The 14,409-nt window shown below is 41.3% G+C and overlaps 1 protein-coding gene across 2 annotated transcripts in view; it reads right to left on the bottom strand.

Moving 5' to 3' along the window:
- Positions 1-14,039, bottom strand: part of MED23 (mediator complex subunit 23) — a 41,170-nt gene extending 27,131 nt beyond the window's left edge. Inside the window, exons 1-11 of one of the 2 annotated variants that reach the window (XM_082216036.1) lie at positions 13,897-14,039; positions 10,738-10,769; positions 10,532-10,619; positions 9,082-9,206; positions 8,822-8,933; positions 7,798-7,896; positions 6,558-6,659; positions 5,736-5,805; positions 4,627-4,739; positions 2,798-2,893; positions 2,133-2,150 (exon numbers count right to left, since the gene is read on the bottom strand). In XM_082216036.1, the coding sequence (XP_082072162.1) occupies positions 2,133-2,150; positions 2,798-2,893; positions 4,627-4,739; positions 5,736-5,805; positions 6,558-6,659; positions 7,798-7,896; positions 8,822-8,933; positions 9,082-9,206; positions 10,532-10,619; positions 10,738-10,769; positions 13,897-13,947 (906 nt within the window). In that variant the 5' untranslated portion in view covers positions 13,948-14,039. The remainder of the gene's footprint in view (positions 1-2,132; positions 2,151-2,797; positions 2,894-4,626; positions 4,740-5,735; positions 5,806-6,557; positions 6,660-7,797; positions 7,897-8,821; positions 8,934-9,081; positions 9,207-10,531; positions 10,620-10,737; positions 10,770-13,896) is intronic. The other variant, XM_082216037.1, reaches the window with a different exon arrangement.
- Between the last annotated feature and the right edge of the window lie 370 nt (positions 14,040-14,409).

The raw sequence follows: 14,409 nt of genomic DNA, 5'->3' as shown, positions 1-14,409 counted from the left end.
TTGAAGTTTTCAGGGAATACAGATTTCCTAGCAGATTGATCTAAAATAAAACCAACTTGCATAGTTTCAGTATTGATCATTTGATATCATTTGCAGCATTAGCTTTGAATTCCAACCAAGCAATGTCACACACAACCCTTTCATGCTTTTTTTTACTGACAAATGAACAAAACAAAAAAAAGTTCACAGACTGTTGTTATTATGGCAGCACACCTACAATTCATAGTTTGTCAGCATTTCCATTAAAAAAAACCATGAATTTCAAAGTTTTGTTACTTGGCCATAAAAGTTTGCTCTGAGTTGAACTGTATGCTGGAGGTAGAAATTATTTCTCCCAATCTTGATCTTTCAATGTACTTAAAAAGGAACATATGTAAAATGGATCGAAATGGTAATATCTAAACCTACTATTGTGAAGTTGTTGATGATGTTAAAAAATTAAGCCACTAAATATTTAGTCTTGTTTTATAAACATTTGTCTATTGGGAGGCTTAGAGTAGAGGTGAAAGAGGCAGAAGGTGGATCCGGACAATATTTTAATTTCACATTTGCAGAAAGGATCTAAGTATACTTGCAGAGCTCAGTTTTCTCCTGCGTAACCTTCCTTGGCCAAGCAGAGGGGGAAGAAAAGTGAACAGAGGTACAGGACATGCACAGAGAACTCTTGATTCTTCGTAAGAGCCTGTTGTGGTACTGTAGTGTGTGCTTTGGCAAGGAAAATGGGGCTCCAATATGCCACATTAGGAACCCAACACACTTGGGTACAACACAGGGGCTTTAATGTGCTTTAAAACATTTATATTTGGTAAAGATGAATTCAGCAATTTAGTAAAGCAGGGAGTTATTTAACAGATAAGGAAGTGAAGCTGAAAGGCAGTGGCTTAACCAAAGTCACCCAGTTAAATTCATCAAGGGATTTGGCCTCAGCTTTTCCAGCTTTAAGGTCCAATTCATACTTTATGCAACAAACTTGTCTGCATACACCCAGTTGTGCAATGCTAAACATTATAAAAGGATGAAGGAGAGTTGTACATTTCTGAATATTCATGGCAGTGCAGCAGAAATATGCCAGGAAGCTACAAATTACACAGCTCCGCGTGCTTGGGCAGTTCCAGTGGTACAGATTATTTTACAATTTAGCATTAAAGAAGCAACTTATAAAAATATTCATTTCTATCTCAATAAAAGCTTAGCTGTGAAAATAATCATTTTAAGCATTAACGCCACAACTGACACTGTACCATTCACCAAAGCTTTTTTTTTTTAAGTTTAACAAACAACACTATATTAAATAGCTGTATTATTTTAAAGTGGAATACTACTTTATAATTTCTTTGCAAAGTCAACATACAGCGAATCTAAGTCTAAAAGATTGTTGTTGCTTTTAAGTAATAACCAAAGTTTTAGCATCAAGCAAATGTTATGGTCAAGTACAATCCCTGAAATGAGTTTTTTTTATAAAATGAAAACACTGACACAACCTTCACTATAGTATTGCAAACACCAACGCCATTGTACTTTGCTTAAATATCAGTTTGGGTAAACTTGTTAAATTAAAAAAAGAAAAGACTAAAGAGGTCAAAGTTGAAATATATAAGCAGACTAGTGTGGGTATTAAATAAGTTGTAAATTTATGTCCATCTTCGCAAGGAATTTTTTTCTTTGCTTTTTTTTAGCTCAGCCCATTTGGAGATATAAGTTAAAAGAGTTATTGGGTTTTTTTAAATGGAGGCTGAGTATGACCTTTCCTAGTCAAGTTGAATTTTTACATAAATACTTAAGTGTGCTAATATTTAGCAAACCGAGTTCTCTTTCACATTGTTATACAAACAAGTTTTTCTTTCTTTTCAAGGCAAGGAAATTTTATAGTTGGAACAAAATTGACTATGACAGTTTGGGTAAGTCATGGGTAACCCAAGCCAATTATTGAACTGGCTTCATAAGATCCTTTTTAAACTACACAGCATTCTTAAAACCTCAGATTTTTTTTAGGAAGTTAACCGTTTCTTAGCATGTGATGGTCCCACCAATTTCAAGCCCTGGCCAGACGTGTATTCTCGAACTGGAATCAGCGGCTACAAAGCAGCCAGCGTATCGTTAGTCACAATACAACAGTAAGGTTGTGAACATACCTGAGCAATGTTCAAGGTCTAGAGCATTGGAGGATGGGCAGGACAAGACAGGACAGAACAAAAATAAAGAAAGAAAAAAAGAAAAGACAAAACAGTGACTATGAGGCCAGCCTCAAGGTACCCCAAGTCAGACCAGGCCCTCCCACATGGTAAGGGAAAAAGAAAGAAAGAAAAAAAAAGGGGTGGGGAGTAAAGTAAAATAAATAAATAAATTAAAAAGTTTAACATTAATCCATTCATTACCACTGACGGTAATGAAAACATGCCAAGGCATTTCACAGACAAATTCAATAGACTAGTGATCTAAGCAGCACATCTACCACCACCACTGCCGCCACCCCTCCAAAAAAGAGGGGAACGTTTGTCTGCCATAGGTTCAGGGTATATTTGAGGCTGGCCTTATAGGGGGAAAAAGCAATGCCAATATATATATGTATATATATATTTAAAGTCTCTACTTTTCAATTTTGAAACCTTTAAAGCAATATATAAATGATAGGAATAATAGTGCCCAATTAACCTAAAGCAATAATACTGAAGGTGTGTGGGGGGGAATCATGATCTGATCCTCAACTGTTTTGCTTAGTTAGCTATAGCAAAGAAAAAGAGAAAAGAAAAGTGCAGGTTCTATGCAAAACAAAAGGCATTACAGCACAATACAGTACCTGCTTGTTTAGACCTAGCATATTGCAGACCATATCTCTGGAATAGGGCTGCTCCAGCACATACCGCAACAAAGCAGTCTGGGGCTCAAACAGATCCTTGAAAACAAAAACAAAAAAGCATACAAATGCCAACCCTTTTGACACAAAAACATTTAACAGCTGAAATTAAGATTCCCCATTCGATTAAAGCATCACCAGCGACAGACATTAAGCAGGCTCCCTTCTTCCCGCTAACATTTGTATTGCGTGACTCTTACTTCAGGTATTGCTACCTCTGATGGCAGGAGTTGGGGTAAGTGATTTAATGCTCTAAGACTTAACAAGAGTCTTATTTCAAGTTATCGCCATAACTATTCTCCACCAACCCCGCCCAAATTATTACATATCAATACATATTGATAGGTAATAATTTGGGTGGGGTTGGTGGAGAATAGGCAAGAGTAGGCAATAGATGGCAGCGTTTTTAGATAGGTGGGAATGGAAGCTTTTCACAGAAACAGAAACTCATCTTCTGTGACGCAGAATTCATCACCACCGGCTTCATTTCCCAACTTGTATGAACATTCTTGCTGTCTCTCTAGTCCTGCAGGTTATTTTATTCTTGCAGTCTTATTATCATGCACTAAGAATATTTGGCTTCAATCACGTTCAATCACCTCCAACTTCACCACAGAGACAGTACGAAAAGGACCCACTTGATTTTCTGGCCGACAGGTATGAACAATGGGGCACAGTGAATATGGGGGGGGGGGGAGAGCTAAGGTGGTCCAACACAACTTACCTTTATGCAACCTTGCTGAATTTATGCAACAATAAAAGTGCAACACTTTTTAGCTATCACAGTGGCTTGCTTGCTACTTTTCAAAATACCTAAACACCCCAAAGCGTTTCTTGTACGGATCCGTGAGAAGTTTGGGCAAAACAGAGAACCAGAGCAGCTGCTATTTCTACCAAACTATAAGGAAGTGTCACCCCCAGGAGCCATTTTCCCTGGATAGCATTAGTCACTCCCTCCAGGGCGGCTCTGTTCTTTGGCAGAGTCCTCCTGTGACATCAAGAACAGTTGAGGTGGCAACACTTGCATGCTCACTAGGCAGAAATGCAACTTCCTATTATGGGTGAACCCTCACTGGATGTGTGGTCTGTGCAAGGAGCTTCTGAAAGCAGCTGGCAGCAATAGAGTAAAGCAGGAGATCACATTTATCAAGCAAGAATACTGGATTTGCCTGTATATAGTTGACACGTTCAATTCAATAGCCCTGTGCAAGGAGCCCAAACAGGCTTTGATAGGGAGCCAACATTCCAGCTCCGTACCAGCCCTACTACTCTGGTGAAAGGAAGGTGTGGTAGGGCTTTGCTTTTGATTTAATGCAGCACTTTACAGATGCTCCAGGTGCACGCAAGGCCCAGCGCAACTGCAGGGACAAGCCCCTCCCACCTTCACAACTCAAATTCCGGCACATCTTGCCTCGTTTCAAGCTTCCCCAAGGGCCAGTGCAAGGATCACTTTCTCACAAGTTTCCGAGCATTATGTTCAGGTACACACCCCTGCTTTATAAGCTCAGTAGGGTGGAGATTTTGCAACAAGAAGAAAAACAACAACGATAACATACTCTCTTTTTTTAGGACCCTGAGAAAAAGCTGTATGTTACTTTAGGAATCAGAACATGCAATCAATGGTCTAATCCTCAACAACATTTTAATGCATTCTCAAAATTGCATAAGCACCAGCACTTTAACCGGTCTACGTGAAAAAGTTCCACAAATTGTTCCCCCTCACATTTCTAAGTTAGAAATATGGCTTTCACATCTGTCACATGCACATATACCTTATCATATGGCAAAAGGCCTTTCAGTGGGAAACGAAGAGTTGTAGGATCCAGCTTCCATGAATTGCAAATAGCACCAGAGTTATTTACTACAGGAAGGAGGCTACATCGCCCTACATGTATTGAAAACCAAAGAGAGAAACCATGAGTCACAAAGTATACCTCTCCCTAAATTTGCAAGGCATAAAAACCCTAGGATATTGTTAGCCAATTCTTTTTGTATACAATAGAAATACTAGTAATAGGGCTTTGATTGTTCCCTGCCTATAGGCATCTGCGTGAAGTTACTACAGATGCTGCATTTTTCAAGCCTCAGGATCAGTTTATTTATTTATTTTATAAAAAATATTTGTATACCGCTGTATCGTAAAGAACTACCAGCCGTTTACAACAATATAAAAACAGAAGAGCAAATGATAAAATCAAAACAAGTTAAAAGGCAATATAATTAAAAACAAACAGCAGCAGACCATCGTGGGGGATGTACTCTTAATTGTCTGCATAGGTCTGGCAGAATAGAAATGCTTTCAGCAGACTTTTGAAAGTTGGCACAGGAGAAGCCAGCTGAATCTCTAGTGGCAGGCTGTTCTACAGGACTGGGCCAATGACAGTAAAGGCTCAATTTATCATTGTTCTCAACCAGGAGTTCCCACCAGCAATCAGGCCGCTGAATTCAGCACCGGTTGGCCCTCCCAAACGAGACCCAAGGACAGCCCCACAGAGAGCACATTACAGTAATCCAGCCTCAAGGTTACCAATGCATGGCCGACAGCAATCAGGCTAACCTTATCCAGGAACCTGGGTGTAGGTGGTGAACCAGAGGAAGTTGGTAAAAGGCCCTCCTAGACACCATTGCACAAGTGGTGTCAACACTGGTTCTCACCACAATGATCAAGTTCTGGAGCACTGCTCTACTGGGCAGACTATAATGATTGATCCCAGAGACCACCAAGTGGCAGATTAAGGACACGCAGGAATCAGTGGCACATCTAACTAATCATCAGACAAGCTATCTGTATTTAAACATTATGGGCTAGAAATTGCACATTAGATCCTTCAGCTGCTGCCAACAAAGCTAACATTACATTGCTATATTTAGAAACTCTTACCACAGATGGAATTTATTCTCGCTGTAGGTCTGAAGGAATCCACGAAGTCCGATACTAGGTTGCCTAACAACTTAAAAAATAAATAAAACTGGAAGTCAAATACCCAGTTGAATTTGCACCCAACAAGCAAATTACTTTAACCAGTACTATGAGATTAATCCAAATGCTACAAATCTTCACCAGTAAGTTATCATAATTTGAATTAAGAACTAGGTCAGCAAAACTAGCTTCAGCCACTATTATGTTATTCAAAAAAGGGCAAAGCAGTCTTTAGCCTGCCTCCTTTCAAATGTCAACAACAACATTAACTAAGTCTCTTCACATTATGAACCTCCACTGTCCTTTCCTGTGAGCAAAGGAAGATAAACAAACAAGAGCAATCCGCAAACATGCATAAGGGGAGAACTCTTGAGTGCAACACCAGACAACAGGATTATAAAAAGGAAATGACAGACACACACAATTTTTTTTATGACATATAAAGGACCTAGTCTTCACAAAATGAAGATGCAGTGAAATAGGAAATGCAAAGCATTTCTGTAGTTTCCTTTACAGTACAATCGTTCTAGGATGCTCTACAGTAAGCCTCAAGGAGCGATTGGTCCGAGACTAAGCTTGCCTGGATAAAACATCTGAGGTATGTATTTGTGATAGTGACGAAATCCTTTTGATCAAGGGCTATGCTGCATGCCAAGTAAGAACTTGGCACACTGAACCTAGATGTCGTTTCCCTTCCCTTTGGAATAAACTGGTCCCATACTACTCCAGGCTTTAAGGAAATGAAGGCATTTTGTCCTTTTAAATATATATCTTAAGCCTTACCCAATGTGGAAGTTTTCCTTCGGGATACAACTTTCGGATCTCTGTGACCGCAAAGTAGGCAGGTAATAAACATGCATTCCTTTCCAAAATGTAGGCAACTACCTAGGTAACAACAAAGAGAGGGAAACTGAAGGGGGAAAAATTGTTTACAAAATTTAGAGAAAAGCAAGTGAAACACAGTGAAATGTTGCCATATGGAGCAATCCTGTTCATGGTTCCAGCAAGCTAGTCATACCCAGACATCTGCCCCAAATTTCTGTCTTCCTCTAGTCACCGAACAAGCCCAGTCTTCATTTGGTTGTGCTCTCTTATATTTTGGACTTTCATAAACCTTGCAGTTCCCCCAAGCATTTTGTACTTGTTTTATGAATGTAATTTTATTGTTGATTTTATGCTGTTCTCTGCCATTATATTTTTTCTTAATGCTGGCAGTATAGAAATTTTTGCAAATAAAAATAAAATAAAGCATGGCACTATCTGCCTTCTTGTTTCTCAGTGACCTCATTCTGGCTCTATGGCCACCAGCACTCAGCACCTGTGTTTGTTATTAGAGGGGACGGGACAGAATGGAATGGAGGGAAGGATAAAACAAGGTCATAATGAGGAGATTTGGTTGCAATGTTTCAGGCAAACAAGTTTCAGCTTTAATTTGACGCTCAAACTATGATGGGGTGCTCCGACATCTCAGAAGGCTAAAAATGGAATCGTTGAAAGGATGCTAACCATCTAGATTTTTAAAGCAGTTAGCACTCTTAGTTGAACACATTGAAAATACTATATCCAATATTAAAAAAAAGATTCAGGAAGGCTGGACAACAAGAAAGAATGTTTTTCTTCCAGGACATAACATGAAAAGAACCACAGTGATTAGAACCAAACTTCATATTTTAATTCACTTTCTTCTTTTTTTAGTAGTTACAATGCTTGCTTTGCATAAAGATTTGGATGTGTTGTCTGAATATCTCAAGAGACCTTAAAGAAAATCTCCTGTCAAGAAGGTGCTGCAGATACACTACTATTGCACTCTGCATCTTACACACAGAGAATAACTTTCTCTAGTAGATGCATGTCAGATAAACTTTCTCAGAGGTCTCTTTTAAGGCAACCAAAGATTAATTGGCTTTTAAACCAAATTGAACATGTAAATTTCAAATGCTTCCCCGAAGCCTTGTTTGACAGACGTCTGAAGTTTAAAATAACTTATTGTGTTATTGCATCCTGCACCACTTCACAACTTTACCTCTCTTGCTGCTAAAAGTTGCTGCACAACAGCAGAGCTCACTGTGTTGGGAATAGTTAGGATTTTTTCTAGGATACCCTTCAAAAGATCTCGCACACCCTATAAAAAAAAACACACAAAAATTATATAGATAAAATCTGGGAAAACATAGTGTACATGTTTGAATTTTATAGAAACGGAAGATACACACACAGATATAGGATTTTCCAGTCCTTAGAATTATACTGATTGTCATCCACTTTCTTAAAGCAATGAATACCATATACACAGATTCATCCAATGGGTTCGGCTTCTCTTGCCGCCCAAATGAGGTTGCTTGTTAGAACTACACATTGTTTCCCAGGAGCTGGTAAGGAAAACTGTGTGAAGAAGTAAGCTACTGTGCATTGATTCCCCTGCTGGATGTTGGGTGTGAGTTTATCATCGTTGAATGCCTCAATTCAGCTATAAGGACTGTACACAAAGCTTCCAATGCTGCACTGGAAACCAAAGTACAATGTTTGAAATATGGTCCTACAGATGAGATATGCATGCAATGATTAAGATCCACATCATCACAGCACAGTTACTATGCTGATATACTCTGCACCTTTTTCGAGGTGATGATGAAAAGGCATGGCCCCTATCCACTGTTGGATACTACGCATAATTATTCCTATGCGAATCCCACCAGTTTGGGAAACCCTACAATTCAAAGTAATTTTTGGGTGGTCAACCACCAACAATGTTGGCAATCAGAAAATCTGGATTAAAAACATCAGCTCAAGTCCTGGAATCATTAAGTGTCCTCAAGAAGCACTTTTCTATCTCTGTTTCAACTCTACTCTCAACAGATATAATAAATGATAGCCTACATCATACAATTACTGAATAAGGACAAGGTATAGCAAGGGCAATCCCAAGCCTCAGGATAAGGTAGGCATTAAATTTAAATAAACAACCTAGAAAACTGTTTGTAGCCTATAATAGCAATATAAAAAGCACAATGAAGTATTGCAACACAGAGATTTTAAAAGCCCATTACCTTGTAGTCTACACCACCGATTATTTTTTGGACAAGCTTAAATGTTAGAGACCAAAGCTGTGTCCTTTCCCACTCTAGGTTGTCAGAATTTAGCAGAGATTCACAAACCATCCTGGAGAAATTGAAAACAAAAGTGAGTGATGTATTTTCTAAGAGAAAGTTGTCAGACTCCAAGTACTAGTGCATATGAGGACAATCCTTAAGCACCCAATTTTCCATCATGCTTTTCCACAGGCCCAGTTTGTCTGGAAGAAACGTACCTTGGTGGAAGCAGCCCAGTCTCCACAGCCATTGCTAAACAGTCATACAGAAAAGAAATTCTTTTAGGACTATGCTGGCTATGTATGAACCTTACAATCCACTGAACACACTGTTCATGAGATTCCTGTAAAAAAAAAAGATAAACATGTCAGTAATTCAGATTTCATAAACTTGAAAAGAGATTGGGAAGAAGTAAATATTTACAGTAATAAAACCTCCAAGCAAGTATCTTTAATAATTCCTGTTTGTGAAGAGGATGGAAAAAGATTCTCAAAACAATTCTCTGGAAGACCATTCAGTGAAGTCCATTACTATTAATCTAGTCAAGCAACACAGATTACTGGAAAGAAGGGGAGTTGGGAGACTGCTGAGATTTGAATTTGGAGTTGTTTCATAAGAACAGCAAGGGCCTAGGAAAGTGCAGAATGGTACGGTGGGTTCTATCCTTCTTGCTATGCCAGCCACATGCTGGTGTAGCTCAGGGGTCCAATGGCAAGGCCCCTTGGGGGATCTGCAAGGCTTAGATTCAAATGAATTTGAAGCCTCCAATGGGCCTCCCTTACACTCCATTCTGGGGTCTTTCCCCTGTCTACTGCTGGTAGAACTGCCAGCAGGAGCTTCCTGGCCACTTGTGCTGAGCTAGTTTAGGAACAAAATGTGAGTAAGTGGGTATCTGATAGAGGTGTATAAAATTGGGCAAGATGTGGGAAAAGTGAATGGAAAGAATTTTTTTCTATCTCTCTCCTGACACTAGAACTCAGGGTCATCCAATGAAGCTGAATTCAGGACAGATAAAAGTACTCATTCACATGGTGCACAGTTGATGAAGTTCACTATCTCAATATATAATAATGGCCACAAACCTGGATGATTTTAAAAGGGAATTTGACAAATTAATTGAGGATAAGGCTATCAGTGAGTACTAGCTTTGATGGCTGTGTACTATCTATTGAAAGTATTATGCCTTTGCATACCAGTTGCTGGGAATCACAAGTGGGGAGAGTACTGTTGCATTTATGTCCTGCTTATGTGCCACAGGCATCTCTTGGGCCACTTGAGAACAGGATGCTGGACTAGATAGACCTTTGGTCTGATCCAGAAGGTCAGTGATCTTGTATTCTTATATCCTTGCAAAGCCCAACATATGAGCAGAACCCTGGAATAGCAGCTTATAAAGCAGAACTGTCTGGGTGGTGCACAGAGACCCTAAGACAACATTCTGGCATCGTAAAAAGAAAACAGCACACCCTATTAATATGCTGAACTTGAGGACCTGCCTGTGGCTTTTAACTACTGGAAGCTATCTGAGATCTCTAAACAGCAGAAATTCCACTCACAGAGTTACTGGCATTATTGTACAGAATTATGAAAACCTGATCTGTAAGTTGATGCTTTGGGAAGCTTTGGGTGTTGTTTCTAAATAATGTCAGCAACAGATGGATTACTCACCTGAGAAAGATTGCTCCAGAACTGTCTAAAGGCTCCCAAGCAACTGATCAATTTGGTTCTCTCATCTTCAGGAGTGTCCATAAACATGCTGTAGAAAATAAAACCACAATTATTATTTTTTTGGGGGGGCAGACGACACATTCCATCATCAGAAAATACAACAAGATGTTTGCTATCATGCAAGCAAATAGTTTCAGTGCACTTACCCAGGAAAGGCTTCCTCTATGACCTCTGTTTTCTACAAAGGGGAAAAAACAAAAACAAAACAAGTTCTTGATGACAAATGAAACTTGGCTTCTCCCCTACATTTCCTCTACCCTATGTTAAATCAAAGGCTCCACAGTAACTGGGGGAAGCAAAGTCATCAACTAATCAAAAATGTAACTGCTGAAATGAAAATAAGCCACAAGAAAAATGAATGCTGAAAGATCCAGGCAGAAAGAGAGGCCTTAACAATTTTTATAGCTATACCCCACTTTTAAGACACTACTGGTTCCCAAAGAGGCTTAAAATAAAAAATTTACATAAATAAATATAATATATTGTTGTCAGTATCAAATGCTGAAAATAACAGAAGAAGGTTAAGTTCCCATATCTTGATGCTTTACTAATCAAACACACAACAGCAGCCTTAGACACTACTTATAGCACTAGTCTGTCTCTGACTTTTAGTGGCCAACATCTGAAGCCTGTAGATTTGCATCCTGTATACCTTTACCAAAATATTCAGCTTGCTTCATCAAGCCTAGACTGTAGGTGTGGATTGCAGGGCCCAAGCAGCGTTAGAAACAGATATTAAAGCTAGGAGCCAAATGGCACCTTAAAACTAGGTTATGGGCGCAACAACGGAATGTCTAGGTGTGCTTTTTTATAACAAGAAGACAAAGCTGAAAATGAATGAATGAACTGCAGCTAAAATATTATGTTCATTTTTCATATGGTCTAGTTCTTCCCCTGCCCACCCTCCAATATTCTTAAGAGGGTCTCTTCTCCAGAGAGTAGCTAGAAGTGGGGAGGCAGAAAAGGGTCCTCCTTTTCTTCCACTCTGCAGTTTTAATCTGAAATCTTAGGCGCAGTATTGCACCCAGAGATCAGAAACTGCTCGCAATAATGAAATTCCCTGTTGCAAAATGCACCTAGAACAATGGGAATTTTGAACACTGAGTCTAAGAGATCCTACAGTCAAATAAAAATGTCACCTGCCAGTTCAGGTGTCCTCTTTTACACACACATGGCCCAAGACTCACTGCTGCTGATCATTATATAAAATACTGTAGTATTTGGATAGAGATGAAACCAATTTACTCTATTCTGTGTACTGCAATTCCTTGGAGCTCTTTCTAGGTCTTCCCACTGCTTAAATATTTCCTATGTTTTTATATATGCTGTAAGCCACTCATGGTGGCAGGGTATAATAATAATAACAATAATGGTTGTTGCAATTATTATTATTACAGTGGTACCTCTAGTTGTGGACACGAACCGTTCGCACCCTGAAAAGTCTGCAACTAGAGAGGTGCTTCTGTGCAAGTATGAAGCGCGATAGAGTGCTTCAGCGCATGTGCGAACGCTTCTGCACGTGCAGCGAAACCCGGAAGTATACACTTCTGGGTTTGCTGCGTTCGCAAGCCGAAAAGATGCAACATGAACCTAACACAACACTAGGCATGACTGTACTATAATAAAGTTCAGTAGATGTCATACTATATGACAGGGATGTCAAACTGGATCCTGTCAGTGGGTTTGTCCTTTATGTCCCTCACCCCATCTAAAGTTTGCTGTTAATCACATAGCATCACAATAATGTCAGGTGATCTGTGTTGGCAGTGAAAAAGCCTTAACAGCCAGCTGATCATCCAGACTTGCAAAGTGCAATGCACAGTGCTATGCAAACTCCATCAGCTGATTGTCAGCACTCACAAAGAACTGCAAAGAACCACCTTTGGCCCAGCAAGGTCTTTACCTGTCTCACATCTGATGTCATATGTGACATCAGGTTGAGAGCTGGTGGCAGTGGCTTGGCCAAAATGGCCTCATGGGCCAAATGGGAAGGCCTGGTGGGCCTCTACCATTGTTACAGGATGAAGAACCAGTTAACTAGAGCAAAACTCCATCAGTTAGGGGTACTCCTTTCTCAAATTTTTCAAATGCTACTAGGAAATCAGTTGGGAAACCATCAGAGTCTATTGCAAGAATCTCAACTAAAACATCCACAACATTCAACCTCTGCTTAAAAACCTCCATGGAAGGAAAGCCCACCACCTTCCAAGGGACTCCATTCCACTGTCATAAAATTTTTCCTGATATCTCCCTTTGGGTGCTCCTAACCGAAATCAGCACTGCTTTGTAAACCCTTCCCTTCAATAGATACCATCCAAAAAGCATCATACTCCAGCCCCAGCCTTCTACCCCAGAGACATTCTTGGCCTTACTACCACTCCACTTTCTCCACATGGTGTCATTATGTATCCTTGTATTTACCAACCTGCAGGGCAAGCAGGAATTCCATGCAGGTGAGGGGGATGATGGAGGAGGGATGTATCACTCAATTCCTCTTCCACCCCCACCCCACTTGGTTTCCCTATTAACATGGAGGAAGAAAGGGGAATAATTTAATCCACAACCAGCATGGAAACGCAGTGGGCTTATTATTATTATTACCTTAAGAAGCTAGTAGCCTATGCTTCCATGGTGGTTATAGAGTGGGCATCTCTCCACAACAGCCTGCATGGAAATGCTAGTAGCCTTACGGTTTTCTTTTTAAAAAGGGTAGTAGTCCTTATCCAAAAGCTGTTTTCAGGCATTCATCCAGGACACATGGAGGGCAAAAGTATGTAGATCAGGGCATGCTTACATGCAAGTTCCCGATGCTTGTAAGTACGATCAACCAGATATGTTTGCAAGTCCTCTTCAGACTTCCATGTTGAAAACACACACGTCAAGGTAGCAGCAGACCAGCTCAGTAACATAGGAGGCAGGGCTAACATGTGCAGCCCATCCCTTTAAACCTTCGCATGCCTCCAGAGCGAATATTTTTGGGGTTGCCTCCAAGCGAAGCTCCCTGCGTTGTTCTTCTTGGGAGAGAGCGCCACTGGAGCTGCGGCCCCCCTTCCTCTCTCCTGGCGACCTGTGGCCCTCCGTGGATGTGACTGGCCTCCGGGTCCCCATCAGCCAACACGGCCGGTGGTCAGGGGCGCTGGAGCCCGGCAGCATCCACGGAGGGGCCCTTCCCTGCCCCCGGCACCGCTGCTGCGCTTCCCTTTCACGACACGGGTCTTGCCCGCCTCAGCCCGCCAGCGCCTTCCTTCCGACGACACGCAGCCACCCACTGTCCACGCGAGCAGCTTGGAGCCGCGGGAACTCACCACCACCTCCTCAAAGATGCTCTGCAGCTGCGTCTCCATCGGGACCGCCATGACGCCGGCGGAGGAGGAGGCCTCCTCTTTCGCTAGGAGCCGGCCGGAAACAAGGAAACTGCAGAGCGGCGCACCGGAAGCCGCTTCCTTTCTTATCCGGGTCGCCGGCGCAGCTACGGCGTTTCGGTTCCGGAACCGCGGGCTCCAGCCTGGCGAGGGAGGCGGGAGGCGGCGGGGCTCTTTCGGCTGGGCCAGGGATGCGAAGCCGGTCCCGGGTGGGTGGGTCCGCCGAGTTCCATGGAACTCGCTCTCAGGTAGACGGGCCGCCGCCTCGTTCTGCAACCTGTTCCTAGGCAGGTTCCCTTGGCTCCACGGGCATTTCCCGCAGAATTATTATTTATTATTCTTAGACTTATTAGTGGTTATTCGGGAGTAAATGCTAGCCAGCAGCGACCGTGTGACGCAAATCGAGGCCGGCTTGACCTTAGTATACAAGAAACGCGGAGAACAACTGGGCCTCGG

The sequence above is a fragment of the Podarcis vaucheri genome (assembly GCF_965113315.1).
Source record: "Podarcis vaucheri genome assembly, chromosome: 3".
Classification (NCBI taxonomy): domain Eukaryota; kingdom Metazoa; phylum Chordata; class Lepidosauria; order Squamata; family Lacertidae; genus Podarcis; species Podarcis vaucheri.
Note: the sequence above shows the minus strand (reverse complement) of the source record. Positions and strands in the feature narration are given on the sequence as shown.